Here is a 12,961-nt window from a genome sequence, read left to right as displayed (position 1 = left end):
TAATATACTATTAGATTTAAGAAAAATGTATCCAGCCTCTATCCAGGTTCTGAACGGTAATCTGATGGTCTGTTTAAAGTAGTCTTCCCAACCACTCAAGATAGTGAACACTTACACCCCAGTCATTCTGTTCTAGTCCTCTAATCTTCCAAGCTGGCATCTCAGTCTCCTATTAGTTTGCTCACTTCCTTACTCTGAGTAGAATTTCCATGAGACTGATGTGTCTTCTTGAAGACTATGGGCAGAGCACCTAACACAGTGTTTGGTAATTGAAAATGTTTACTAAATATCTGTTGAATGAATGAAAATGTTTAATAAATATTTGTTGAAAGAATAATGATAAAGAGGAAATACTAGAATCCAAGGTGCTCATTATCTAGCCAAGAGGACTAAGAAGTGTGATAAAAGCCTTAACAGAAGTAAGCAGGACGAGTTACAGGAGAAGAGAGGACGATGGAGGAAGAAAGGAGGGACGTCTGGAGTACAGATACACTCAAAGATGAGGAGAATATTTTCTGGATTGAGACTGTCTCTAAATGAAATCGTTCCCCTCTCCCCAGCAAGCTCTAGAACAAAACATAAAGAACAATTCTTCAAAAGAGCTACACATTTTAGAACAATTTTTTAAAATAGACATTAGAACGTACTGCACTGCAAAAACACAACCTTGATTTTGTACCACCTACAGGACTTGCTACTTGCAGCTTCTGTCTGTAGAAATTTTTGCTCACTTGTATCCCGGGCCCCCTTTCTCTTCGCCCCTGCCCCCAGGGATTGTCAATTCTCAGAAGACCACTGACCTTGCCTGCTCCCGCCTATTTGTTGGATGGCCGGAGGAACATTTACTACTATCTTATCCCTGAGGAATTCTGAGGATGCAGCTGCCCATGAGACAATGTTTCTGCACCTTGCAGGGCTCCTGCGGAAGGAGAGAAAAGGAGTAATTAGTTACTTAGAGCGCCGACTGTTTTTACCTTGAATCACATCTTGCCCCTACGTACCTAGCTCAGCCTTTAACAGTTTACAGAGCAAAGGCCAGTCCCCAGAGCTAGCGCTCTCCCCCTCCCTTCTTTCCGAGAGCAGAAGGAAAACAAGCTGCAAGGCTGGGGGGCGGAGGCGGGAAACAGGGGGCGGGCTCCTTCCCGCCACTCGGCCCACGGTGCGGCGCGCCGGGAACCGCGGGGCCGAGCGCGCAGCCCCGCCCCGGGGGCGTCACCGCCCGGCGCCCGCCCCGCCCCCGCGCCGACTGCCTTCTGTTTTCCATTTCCACAGGCGCTCGGGCAAGCTGTTGCTTTGCTCTCTGGCTGGAGCCTGAGGACGCGGGTTGGGTTCGTCTGTAGGAGACTCCAGGCTGTGGGCAACGCCATGGCCTCTGTGCTAAGCAAGGACGTGGTGGACATCGAGGTACCGACTGCGCGCGGGCTCGTCTAGGGAGGGAGGGGGACGCAGCTGGCGGGTGCCCGGAAGGCCGCCGCGGCCACCGCAGGGCCGGGGAAAGTGGGAGAGGCGGGAAACTTTGCCTCCGCGGGAGGCCTTGGGGGGAGGCGGAGGAGCGAGGAGCCAGAGACCCGTGTGGGCTGGCAGGGAGGGAAGTGGGGTGCCCGCGACGGTAGGGGTGTTCTTTGGCTTGGGACCTGGCTGTTTACTTCGGAGTGGGGGTTAAAGAAGTCTCTGAGTGGCAGTGACTGAAGAACCACGAGTGTTCGAGAGAGATGGATTTTCTCAAAGGAGCGCTCATTTCTCACGCAGTCTATCCCGCACCTTCCCCTTTGCCCCTGTAAGCGTTTCGCGTTTCCGGACACTTCCAGTCAGCTGCCCCACCTCCAGTCGCGGAATAATGCATATTTGCAAAGTATAGAAATAAAGATCTGTGTGTCAGCTATAGCAGCCCCTGCTAGCCTTATTATTGCTTATGAAAATAACATAGAGAAGAATGGGATAAGGTATTGAAAATATGAAAAATACAGTGCCTTCAGAAATACAAAATAAACTGTATTTTCCTCTCGTCAACAGTTTTTGATTCTCTCTTGCACTCTCTTTCTGTAAAAATGTCATCTTTCTTCCTGTGAATAAAGTCCTCCCTGAAATACATTACCATTTCCTTTGACTTCTCCCTAAGACCTTTATGTATGCGATGAGACAGATATAATAACAAACAGTGATTTTAGACGTACTAACCCAATGTCAGCACTTTTGAGCTAAAATAAACTGCTTTGTAGTTTTTTGTTGTGTTTTGTTTGGGGCTTTTTAAAATTTGAGTCTCCTACGCTGGTAAAACGTGTGTATGTGCACGCCTATGTTTTCCTTAGAATGAAAAAATTTTCCTTTCCTCAGTCCTTTCAGTGGCTTAAGTAAAATTTTAAAACCACCTGTTTGCAGAAGAGCTGCTTTTTGCCATTGTGTTGCCTCTGTGTTCTCTCTGTCAGTGATTGAAGGAACTTTGTGTTCTGTTTGGGGGATGATAGTGTTTTCTCCAGATTCCATACATTGGTTTGAAAAATCCACTGTAGTAATAAGAACCAAAGTATATTATGTGGACATGTCTACTTAATTTACTTGTAGTTTTTCTTGTGGATAGTTTACTTTTTCATATTGATCAATATGATATATTTAACCCAATGTTTATTCATGCACAGGGTAAAAGATACTTGATTTATGTCATTGTCCTTTTTGGTCCTTGTTACTTTGACTTCACCAAATGCCCCCTCTGCCCCGCCCCGCCTTTTGAAGCTAAGTCAAATAGTACGTTTCTGACAGTATTAGGTAGTAGTGATGTACTGATTTCAGAGATAAGAATGTCAGAGGACAGATGGCTTTTGGCTTTTGAATTTATCTATCTCTTTCGCAGTTGTCCATGAAATCAGTTCATAACCATATTACACTAAGGAAAAAGATGCCAGTGGAACATTAACGACCAGCTTAATTTCATGAATTGTTTCAACTAAGACCATTTAAGAAGGTCAAACCCTCACATTTACTCCCCTTAATCTAAGCTTAGTTGGCCCAATATTACTTGATATAGAATAGTGGCATTCAAGCTTTTTCACCTTTTATGTAGTTCATATATGCACCACACTTTAATCAGTAACATCTTTCATCATGCATGGGAATTTTCTTTTCCCTCAAAGTAATATGCACGATTCAGGAGCTAGAGTACCATGAAAGGGTGTGAAATTAATCATTAAAATATAATGCAGTGAGGAAAAATACATTAAATTTAGAGGAACACATCCAAGCATAGATGTCTCAGGTGATCCTATTGACTCACCAAAGCTCATTTTTTTTTTTTGGAAGAGTCAAAATGAATTATGAAGGCTCAATTTTCTATCAAATTTGAATGTATACATTGGATTTGCCTTTTTTGAATGAATTCTTTAAAATCATTGTCTAGAGGTTGATCTGCTTGTGACCATTGCCTTGTCTCAAATATGTGGAGAAGCATGTAATCTTTAAAAAAATTATCAGTATAAAACAGTAAGTGTTCAGTTGATCAATGTGAAAAGAACAGAAGGTGATGGTGACAACCCGCTATAATAGTGACTAAATTTTCTCCTTAAGCTACCTATAGAACCTCAGGTTTCAGTGAAGCAGCCAAGAAATATTTTTGTTTCTGGGGAAAAAAGTTACTGAGGCTTACAAAGTTGTTTTGTGTGCTCACTCCATATGTCTAGCCTCAATCCAATAGTGCATCAGGGTTTGAAGGGTTGGGAGCATAAAAAACAGTCAGAAGGTCACCAGACTCCAAAACTGAAATATCCCTGGGCCGGCAGATAGGCATAGCAAGGATGCATTAGTAGGTAATAGATACTAGGCAATAGAATCTAGCTCATATACTAAAAATTATTGTAATTGTAGTAATGGTAGCAGATGTATGAGAAGTCAGACATTTTTCCAGACCTATTAATGTGGTTCAGGGCCTGGGATCTGGAGCAAACTGCCTGTGGTTGAGGTCTATGTCTACCCCTTTTTAGATAGGTGACATTGTTTGGGTTACCTAGCTTCTCTGTGTCACATCTGCACAATCTGCTAAGTAAGGAAAATAATCATAGACAAGATAATAAACAAGATATAAAATAGACAAGATATAGACAAGATGTAAAATTAATAAATAAATGTCACAACTTCACATCTTGTTAGGAAAAGGACAAAACGTTAAAAAATAAAAATATAGAACAAATATCTTAGGAAAATCACTGCCTGTGAAATAACTACTATTTTAAAGTTCATTAATGGTAGCTATATACTTTTAAAAGCTATTTTGCTTTGTGGGCTTACTTTTTGGATTTAGCTAAATTTTGTCAAGACTGACTTTCAAATAAATTCTCCTGGGAAGGTTTTAAGAAAGGTGAATATCAGACATTGATCACTTTCCCTGACCTCAACAATACCTTCACAATAATTCATTTAGTTTGAACTGACAACTGGTCTGTTGTCAATATCTGCACTTTTAAAAGCAAGTAAGAATGATTTTGGAAGAGTTCACTTTTGTTCAATGTCTTGTTCCCCTCCACTGACATGGGTAATTGAGAATTTACTGTAAAAGTATAGCAGAGTGAAAATGTATGCAGGTACAGTGAGCTTTTAATTAATTCTTTGGATATTAGTAATTTTGGTAAGTATTTATAGCTGAACTAAATTGCTGTCCACCCCTTTACTGTTTCCACAATCCCAAGTAAAGGTCTATTCTTAGAATTATCAGTTAATGATTCATAAGGGGTTATAAACTCATTTCAAATTTATGTTGAATAAAAAAATGATTTTAGTCCAATGTCCACAAAATCATAATGCTTTTAGAGTTAAATAGAAATGGTTTCTGAATTACCGATACTGTGACTTCTATTCATTTGAGAAGATAATCTAGAATTTTCTGTGTTAAGAAAATAAGATAATAAAACGATGGCTTTGGGAAATGGCAGTATAATGGAAACAACTTGGAGAAAGTAAATTTTCAGGAGAATTTTGAAAACAGGCTTATGAATTGGTAGAGATGGCAAAAGATATTTCAGAATGCCCTTTACCATAACTGCTTTTGCCCCTGGGGAGGGGGGAGGTGCATAGATCCCGAAGGAGAGAATAAGGATTCAACTTTGCAGGAGTTATGGGTTATTTATTTATTTATTTAAACTTAAATGTTTTTTACTGCATCCATTTTTGTCTCCTTCCTTTTATTGATTGGGCACCACAAATCTCTGGGAATGCTATCTTGACTTGCCAAGGCTTTTAAAGCATTAAAAAAAATTTTTTTAAATTTGTTTTGTGAGTTTGAGTTGTTAAAAATGTGTTTGTTCTCCTTATTTTAAGCTGTCCCGTGGACAATACTTAATTTTATTTTAAAGTATTTCTCCTTTCTAAGGAATTTAGCTGGGTGGTAGAAATGTGTCTGATTATGTGATTTGGAAAGTTACTCCAAATTTGGAGAGTTATTCCAATGATAGCTCCTTGTAGTTTTAAGGTACTACACATTCCTGTAGTTAAGGATGGTTATGTATGTATTTCATTACAGTTTTAAAAAGAATTTTACCTCCTACGCATGAAGTAGATGGCTAGTTTCAGTGGTTTAAATAAAAATTGTGAGATTAATGACTAATGATGAATCTATCACTAGGGAGATTTTTAGATTGGATCTGCTTAATCTTAATCATAGCAGATAGTGTTGACTGATTGCTTAATTATTAAAATGTGCTAAAATTCAATAGTCTCCTTTCTTACATTCTAGAAGGAAAACCCAGTTTTGGAAAGCTCTACATTTACAGTAAGGAATTAGTAAGAATACCAAGAAGATCTCTAGTCAGAATGCTGAGATAACTGGATGATCATTAAGCAATCATATCTTTCCTAAACTGTTGGAATACAGCATTTTACCAAACTCTGTATATAAACAAGCAACAACACAAGAGCTGAAAAATAGACCTTCCAATAAGGTAAACATGTGTGGTCACTGTGGGAGAATTCTAGTAATTAGCATAAAGTTAAGTCAGAAAATTAGAAACACTAAAATTGAAGACAATGAGACTAAAAAAAATTGTCATGAAATAATGTGACAAAGGAACTGTAAGAGATTTGATATAGTCTAGGCTTCAGTGTGGCCAGAGAGATTGAAAAGTAGAATTGGCCAATTTGCTTTTCTGCCTCTTAGCTAAATGGACACAATGATATATAGGAGGAAGAAATCTTCAGTCCTTAAAACTGTAAGGAAAGTTCTGTGTCATTCATATCCTGCCTTAATTAAAAAATATTTAATAAGGCATTCTAAGGTTATAAATTTATCTGTAATCAGGATTTTGATATTCAAATGTGACGTGTTTGCCTTCTGGACTTCATTTGCTCTTAATCCTCCATGTTAAGACAGAAGGTATTTTTTGGCCTCAAACATCAATAATGTGGGTGTTCACAGATATCCTGGAGCCAATTATACTACTGATAACTCTTAATAGGATTATGTCTTTCCTGTGGTTTATAATTATTACTGCTTCCATTGCTTTTAATTAAAATGTTGTACTAGTAGATAGGAAACATCTGTATTTAACTCAACATATAACTTCTTTCAGACTCTTCACCACACTTATCTATATGTTGATGTTAGGAACTCATTATTTTTGTATAAAAATTTTTATTTTGTATTTCACAAAATCAAGCTTCATTTCATGGTTAGTTTGAAAAATAAACCAAAACAAACAAACAAACAAAAATTGTGTTAAAACTGTCCTGGGTTCAGATCCTGACACTATTATTTTTTTATTTGTGTGATTGTGGTCAGGTTGTTTCCTGGACTATCAGTCATTTCTTCCTCTGTCAGTTGGTTTTAATCTTAATTTATTTCATGCAATAAATTAAGGATTTAATTTATTAACTTTAATTTAATTTAATTTTATTTAATAAATAAGGATTAATTAGAGTCATGTACATATAATGCCTTAGACAGCATCTGTCACTTAAAATATGTGCTTTTTGAATGGTAGTAGTTATTGTAAATATTATTATTGCATATATCATCTGTGTTATGTAAATGTCATTTGGCTAGAATGTTGTTCAACTCCAAGAATTAACTAGTGGTATCAAAAGCTGTTAAAATATGTGAAGAAAGGGAGAGTTAATGAAGTTAAAAGAATTATGAGTGAGGCTTATTACAGATGAAAAAATTTTGCAGACATGACTTATGAGAAAATTCCTGAATCCTTTTGGTCAGTATTACCAGTGAGATGGGGGAGTTTTTAAAATTCAGGTCAAATTAAAGAGACCCTCTTCATTTTGAGTTTTATTTCTATTTAAAAAATATTTTTAATACCCACTGTATTACCAACCCTCTAGTGTAAGCTGCAGGAGATTCAAAGGAAGTATGTGGCACAGGCTTTGTCTATATAGGATTAGCCACATCTAAATCTCTGGGGAATAAGATTCAGATTCAGCTTTGACTGTTCTCCTACCTTGTAACCCTTGCTGTTTTACTGCAGTGTACATATGGATTGATTTTTTTGGTGTTTTTCTGAGTGTTTTTGTGACTAGATCAGGCCCAAGCATTGGTGAAAATGGTTTCTTGGCATTCTCAATGATATGTAGAAGGGATTGGTGTTATCCTTTTCTGAAAAGAAATCCCTATACAATTATTTTAAGAAAAAGTGTCCAACTCCATATCTCTTTGTGTAAACTGGACTAAACTTATAGTTTCTCTAAGTGAGCATATTAGCTTCAAAGAGAGTTTCTTTCTGGACTTCTAAGCATCCCTGCACACACTATATTTGTATTTATAACTTTTTGATTTCCTAGGAAGGAGGGAATTGGAGATAACCTATTTTGCACCAGGAAAAGGTAAAGTGTGCCCTTTCTAAAGGATGACTCAGATAATAAACTTTGTATACTAGGTTATGGTAATTTAATTTCTTTGAGGATTTTGGCTTGGTTGTGTAATAGCATTCTCACTATCTTCTACCTCTATCATAATAATTAAAGAGACAATCCCTGTCCCTACCTCCCAGGTGCTTGGAAATTGATATTATGAGTGCTTATGAATGTCCCCTTGAGGCACTCCTGGCTAGGCCACTTTGAAGAAAAATCTCTTCATCAATAATGAAGCCCTGAGGGCCACTTCTCAGGGGACCCACACAAAATTACATGTCAACTCCAGGCCTGATTTATACAGATGGTGCTCAAGGATGGAGCCTGACTGTACTTCTCCCTCCCCCAGTATTTTATTACCTACCACTCTCTGCTGATCCTCCCCATGCCCTTCCCCACCTTCACCTCTCTCCCAAAACTTCATCCTCCAGTTTTCAACTTGTTTTACCTACTCAAGATTGACTCATCTAAGTAGATCTGTTTGTTTAGTCTTTGTGAAATCCTTTGAATGATATTAAAAATTGACCATAGTAGCATGTTAAAACTTCAGAAATGTTAGTATGTTTAATTAAAGGCCATGAGGAAATCTTCAGCAAAACAATAGAAGATAATGTGTATTTACTATATGTTAATTAAAATAAGTATCCTGGGATAGGGGCCAAGCCTGGGGATATTTTTGCTCCGTAAGTGAGATCCCTTGCTGTCTGACCTTGTGGAAATCATTCAACCACTGTGAAGAGTTTGCTGATTCCTCAGTGAGTTTGCTATTGATCAGTCTTTTACGGATGGTTTGTGATACAATATGGCAATGGTGAAATCGTTTGGAAACGTGACCTGCTGGGTGATCATATTAAGGAAATGCAAGGTAGTGGTGTAGAGCTACTGTACTTTACGTGCTAGGTAGGATTAAGTGCACCATTTATACCAGCTATAAGGATTTGATATACTTATTCACCTGATTTTTAAACTTTCTTCATGCTTGCTTGCTTCCTTTTCTTTTTTAATCAAATGAATGAGTTAAGTCTAAATCTCTCCTGAGCACACAGAAAAAGTCCGATCTTTCTTTATATGGCTGGAGTTCTGTGAGGGTGATCTGGAATTAATAAATTCATATTTTTGTGTGTCTGTAGAGTGATGCTGTATTTAACTAGGAATTAAGACCAGAGATTCCAGAAAGGAATCAGTTTCTCCAATGTGCTTTTTGATTGATAACTGTCAATGGAAACTAGAGTACAGATAGTGGATTCCCAGCCCCACAGAAATTCAAGTTACCTTTCTCTGACTCTTTGCACCACAGTGTCCTCAAAGCTTTGGGAATCTTCTTCCAAATGTTCTTCCATGACAGATTTTGGGGAGTGCTGGTGAAAAGTTTGAAATCCTTGGTAATTCAAAGAAGAAAAAGTCATTCAATTCTCTTCACAGATCCCTAGGATTAAAGCATAACAACATTCACAGCAAAATACTCTTTATTGGGGGTTAACTTTCAATAATTAAAAAAAATTTCTCTAACTTAATTATTTTTCATGATCATTACAGAAGATTTAAAAGATACAAAAAAAAAGTGAAAAGAAGATCCCAAACATACAGTCATACCACATGAAACAGTCATGCTGATAGTGATTTAGTATTTTCCTATACATGAGGTTTTTTTCCCTAAATAGTTTAATCACGTATAATATTCATTTAGGTATAGTTGATTTACAATATTGTATTAGTTTCAGGTGTATAACGTAGTGATTCAAAATTTTTATAGATTATACTCCATTTAAAGTTATTATAAAATGTTGGCTATATTCCCTGTGCTGTACAATATAACCTTGTAGCTTATTTATTTTACACGTAGTATTTTGTATCTCTTAATCCCCTACCCTTATCTTGCCCCTTTCTGATTCCTTCTCCCTACTGGTAACCACTAGTTCTCTGTATCAGTGAGTATGTTTCTTTTTTTGTTATTGTCATTCATTTGCTGTGTTTTACTTTTTGATTCCACATGTAAGTGATAACATACAGTACTTGTCTTTCTCTGACTTATTTCACTAAGCATGATACCCTCAAGGTCCATCCATGTCATTGCAAATGGAAAAATTGGCAAAATTTCATTCTCTGTTTTGGCTGAGTAATATTCCATTATATACATGCACGCATGCACACACACACGTGCGTGCGTGGCCCCACCCACCAGCAAGCAGGCTGCCTTAAGACCCCCTGAACCCACAGCCTCTCCTGGGCATGGCCCTGTCCATCAGAGGGCCTAAGACTTGATGCCACACACCAGGGAGCAGGCACTAGAAGTGGGACACCCCAGCGCCCTTCAACCAGAGACTCAAGGACCCAGCTCTTTCCCAGCTCTTTACTGGACACGTACTAGTTTCAGAACCCCCTGGGTCCCACCCCACCCACCAGTATGTGGACACCAGTCCCAGGTCAGTTGCACCTGACAGCCTGCTGTGGCAGGACCCAGCTCACTTACCAGCAGGCCACCACCAGCACTGGGACCCAGTGGGCCCTGAGCCCTCCTACCAGCAGGCTAACACCAGCTCCGAGAAACCTTGGGCCTCTCAGCCAGCCACCCCAGGGCTGGCCACTCACCAGTGGGTTAACACAAGCCTTGGGACACCCTGGGGCCCTGCAGTCAGAGACCCTGGGACTTGGCTGTGCCCAGCGGTGAGCTGGTACTAGCCCTGGGACCCCATGGGCCCTGGACCCACCTGCCAGTGTCCAGCACAAGCCTCAGACCCTGCCAATTCTGGCCCCACCCACCAGCAGGCCAATATCAGTTCTGAGATATCTCCTCAGCCAGCTGCCCTGATTTCCAGCTTCACTCACCAGCACACCAGCACCAGGTCTGGGACACCCAGAAACCCACAGCCTGCTGTGTCAGAACTGGCACCACAAACTAGCAGACTGACACTAGATCCAGGAACCTTAGTGCTTCGTCCACCCACTTCAGAGCCCAGCTCTGCCTACCGAGCCAGTACTAGTCCCAGGACCCCCTGGGGTTCCACAGCCAGCTATCTTGTGACCCAGTGCTGCCAACCAGTAGCCAGCAGCCTCTGCACAAGGCAAGGCCTGGCAACCAACTGGGCGAAGGGCTGGCCACGCCTACCAGGCCATCCACAGTAGTCAGCCTGCCACAACAGAAGTACCCATGCAGCCTTCATAGAGGCACCACTAATGCATATAGCTCTGGTGATCAGAGGGGAGTATACTGCTGGGATGCATAAGGCATCTCCTACAGAAGGCCACTTTTCCTAGGTTAGGAAACATAACCAACCTACCAGATACATAGAAATAAATACAGCAACTTAGGCAAAGTGAGGCGACAGAGGAACATGTTCCAAACAAAGGAGCAACGTAAAACCCCAGAAGAAAAACTTAAGTGAACAGATAGTCTTCCAGATAAAGAGTTCAAAGTAATGATTGTGAAGATGATCAAAGAACCTGAGAGAAGAATGGATGAACAAAGTGAGAAGTCAGAAGTTTATAACAAAGAGTTAGAAAATATAAAGAGGAACAAAATAGAGGTGAAGAATACAATAATTGAAATGAAAAATACACTAGAAGGAATCAACAGTAAATGAAATGATACAGAGGAACAAATCAGTGAGCTGGAAGACAGAGTAGTGGAAATCACTGAAGCTGAACAGAAAAAAGAAAAAAGAATGAAAAGAAATGAGGATAGTTTAAGAGACCTCTAGGACAACATCAAGCTCACTGATATTCCCATTTTAGTGGTCCCGGAAGAAGAGAGAAAGGGAAGAGAACATGTTTGAAGGTATCATAGGTGAAAACTTCCCTAGCCTTGGAAAGTAAACAGACATCCAGGTCCAGGAATCACAGAGTCCCAAATAGGATCAACCCAAAGAGGAACACATGAAGACACACTGTAATTAAAATGGCAAAAATTAAAGATAGAGAATATTAAAAGCAACGAGGGAAGAGCAACGAGTTATGTAGAAGGGAACTCCCATAGGCTATCAACTAACTTTTCTGCAGAAACTCTGCAGGCATAATATATTTAAAGTGATGAAGGGGAAAACCTACAACCAAGAATACTCTACCCAGCAAGGCTTTCATTCAGATTTGATGGAGAAATCAAAAGTTTTTACAGACAAGCAAAGGAAAAAGAGTTCAGCACCACCAAACCAGCTTTACAAGAAACGTAAAAGAGAGTTCTCTAAGGGAATAAGAAAAGGCCAAAATTAGAAACATGAAAATTATGAAAGGAAAAAGCTCATTGGGGAAGGCAAGTCCACCACATACAAAGCTAGTAAGAAGGTTAAAAGACAAAAGTAGTAAAATCATCTATATCTGCAATAGGCTACACAAAACAAAAAGATGTAAAATAGGATCTCAAAAACAGTAGTAGTGAGGGGGTGGGGAGTAAAAATGCAGGGTCGTTAAAATGCATTTGAAATTAAGAGATCAGCAACTTAAAACATATATATATATATATATATATATACACATATATATATATATATATATTGCTATATATAAACCTCATATTAACCACAGACCAAAAATCTATAATACATACATGCAAAAAAAAAGAGAAGGAATCATATATGATTTTATATTTGCTTTTTTATCCTGTCAGAAGTATTTCCCTACATTCTTACTATTTAAAAGGCAGCATGATTCTCTGGGAGTGGAGATACCAAAGTTTATTGAAAACATTTATTATCAGACATTTGTTTTTAGTGTGGTTATTAAAAATAATGCTTCAACAAAATTCTTAAAATGTTGTAAATATACTTGAGAGGGTGGCTTTAATGATTTGTAGTGCATTTCAGTTCTGCCCTTCTAACCTACAATGATTCAACTGAATTAAGCATTTTTAAAAAGTATTTTTTAGATGGAAAAGTGTCTCATTATTGGGTACAAAGAAAGGACAAAATGGAATTGGAACCAATCACCCATTTGCCTCATCCTCCCACCACTGACACAAGGCTATGGAACACTCAGGCGTCTGGATGTCCTTTCCTTTGATGTGGATATGACTTGATTTGTATTCAGTCCTGATCTGATGCTTATTTCTAGATTGTGGCTTTACTGCCTGATGATGGTTCCTTATTTTTTCTGCCCTGGGAGAACAGGATGAGTAAGGTTGGGATTCAAGTTGTTA

At 38.9% G+C, this 12,961-nt stretch overlaps 1 protein-coding gene across 1 annotated transcript in view; it reads left to right on the top strand.

The window, feature by feature from the left end:
* The first annotated feature begins 1,261 nt into the window (after window positions 1-1,261).
* DPYD (dihydropyrimidine dehydrogenase) overlaps window positions 1,262-12,961 on the top strand; it is a 369,420-nt gene continuing 357,720 nt past the window's right edge. Inside the window, exon 1 of the mRNA XM_065885362.1 lies at window positions 1,262-1,404. Coding sequence (XP_065741434.1) covers window positions 1,366-1,404 — 39 coding nt within the window. The 5' untranslated portion in view covers window positions 1,262-1,365. The remainder of the gene's footprint in view (window positions 1,405-12,961) is intronic.

The sequence above is a fragment of the Phocoena phocoena genome, chromosome 1, assembly GCF_963924675.1.
Source record: "Phocoena phocoena chromosome 1, mPhoPho1.1, whole genome shotgun sequence".
Taxonomy (NCBI): Eukaryota; Metazoa; Chordata; class Mammalia; order Artiodactyla; family Phocoenidae; genus Phocoena; species Phocoena phocoena.
This window is presented reverse-complemented; position numbering and strand designations above follow the sequence as displayed.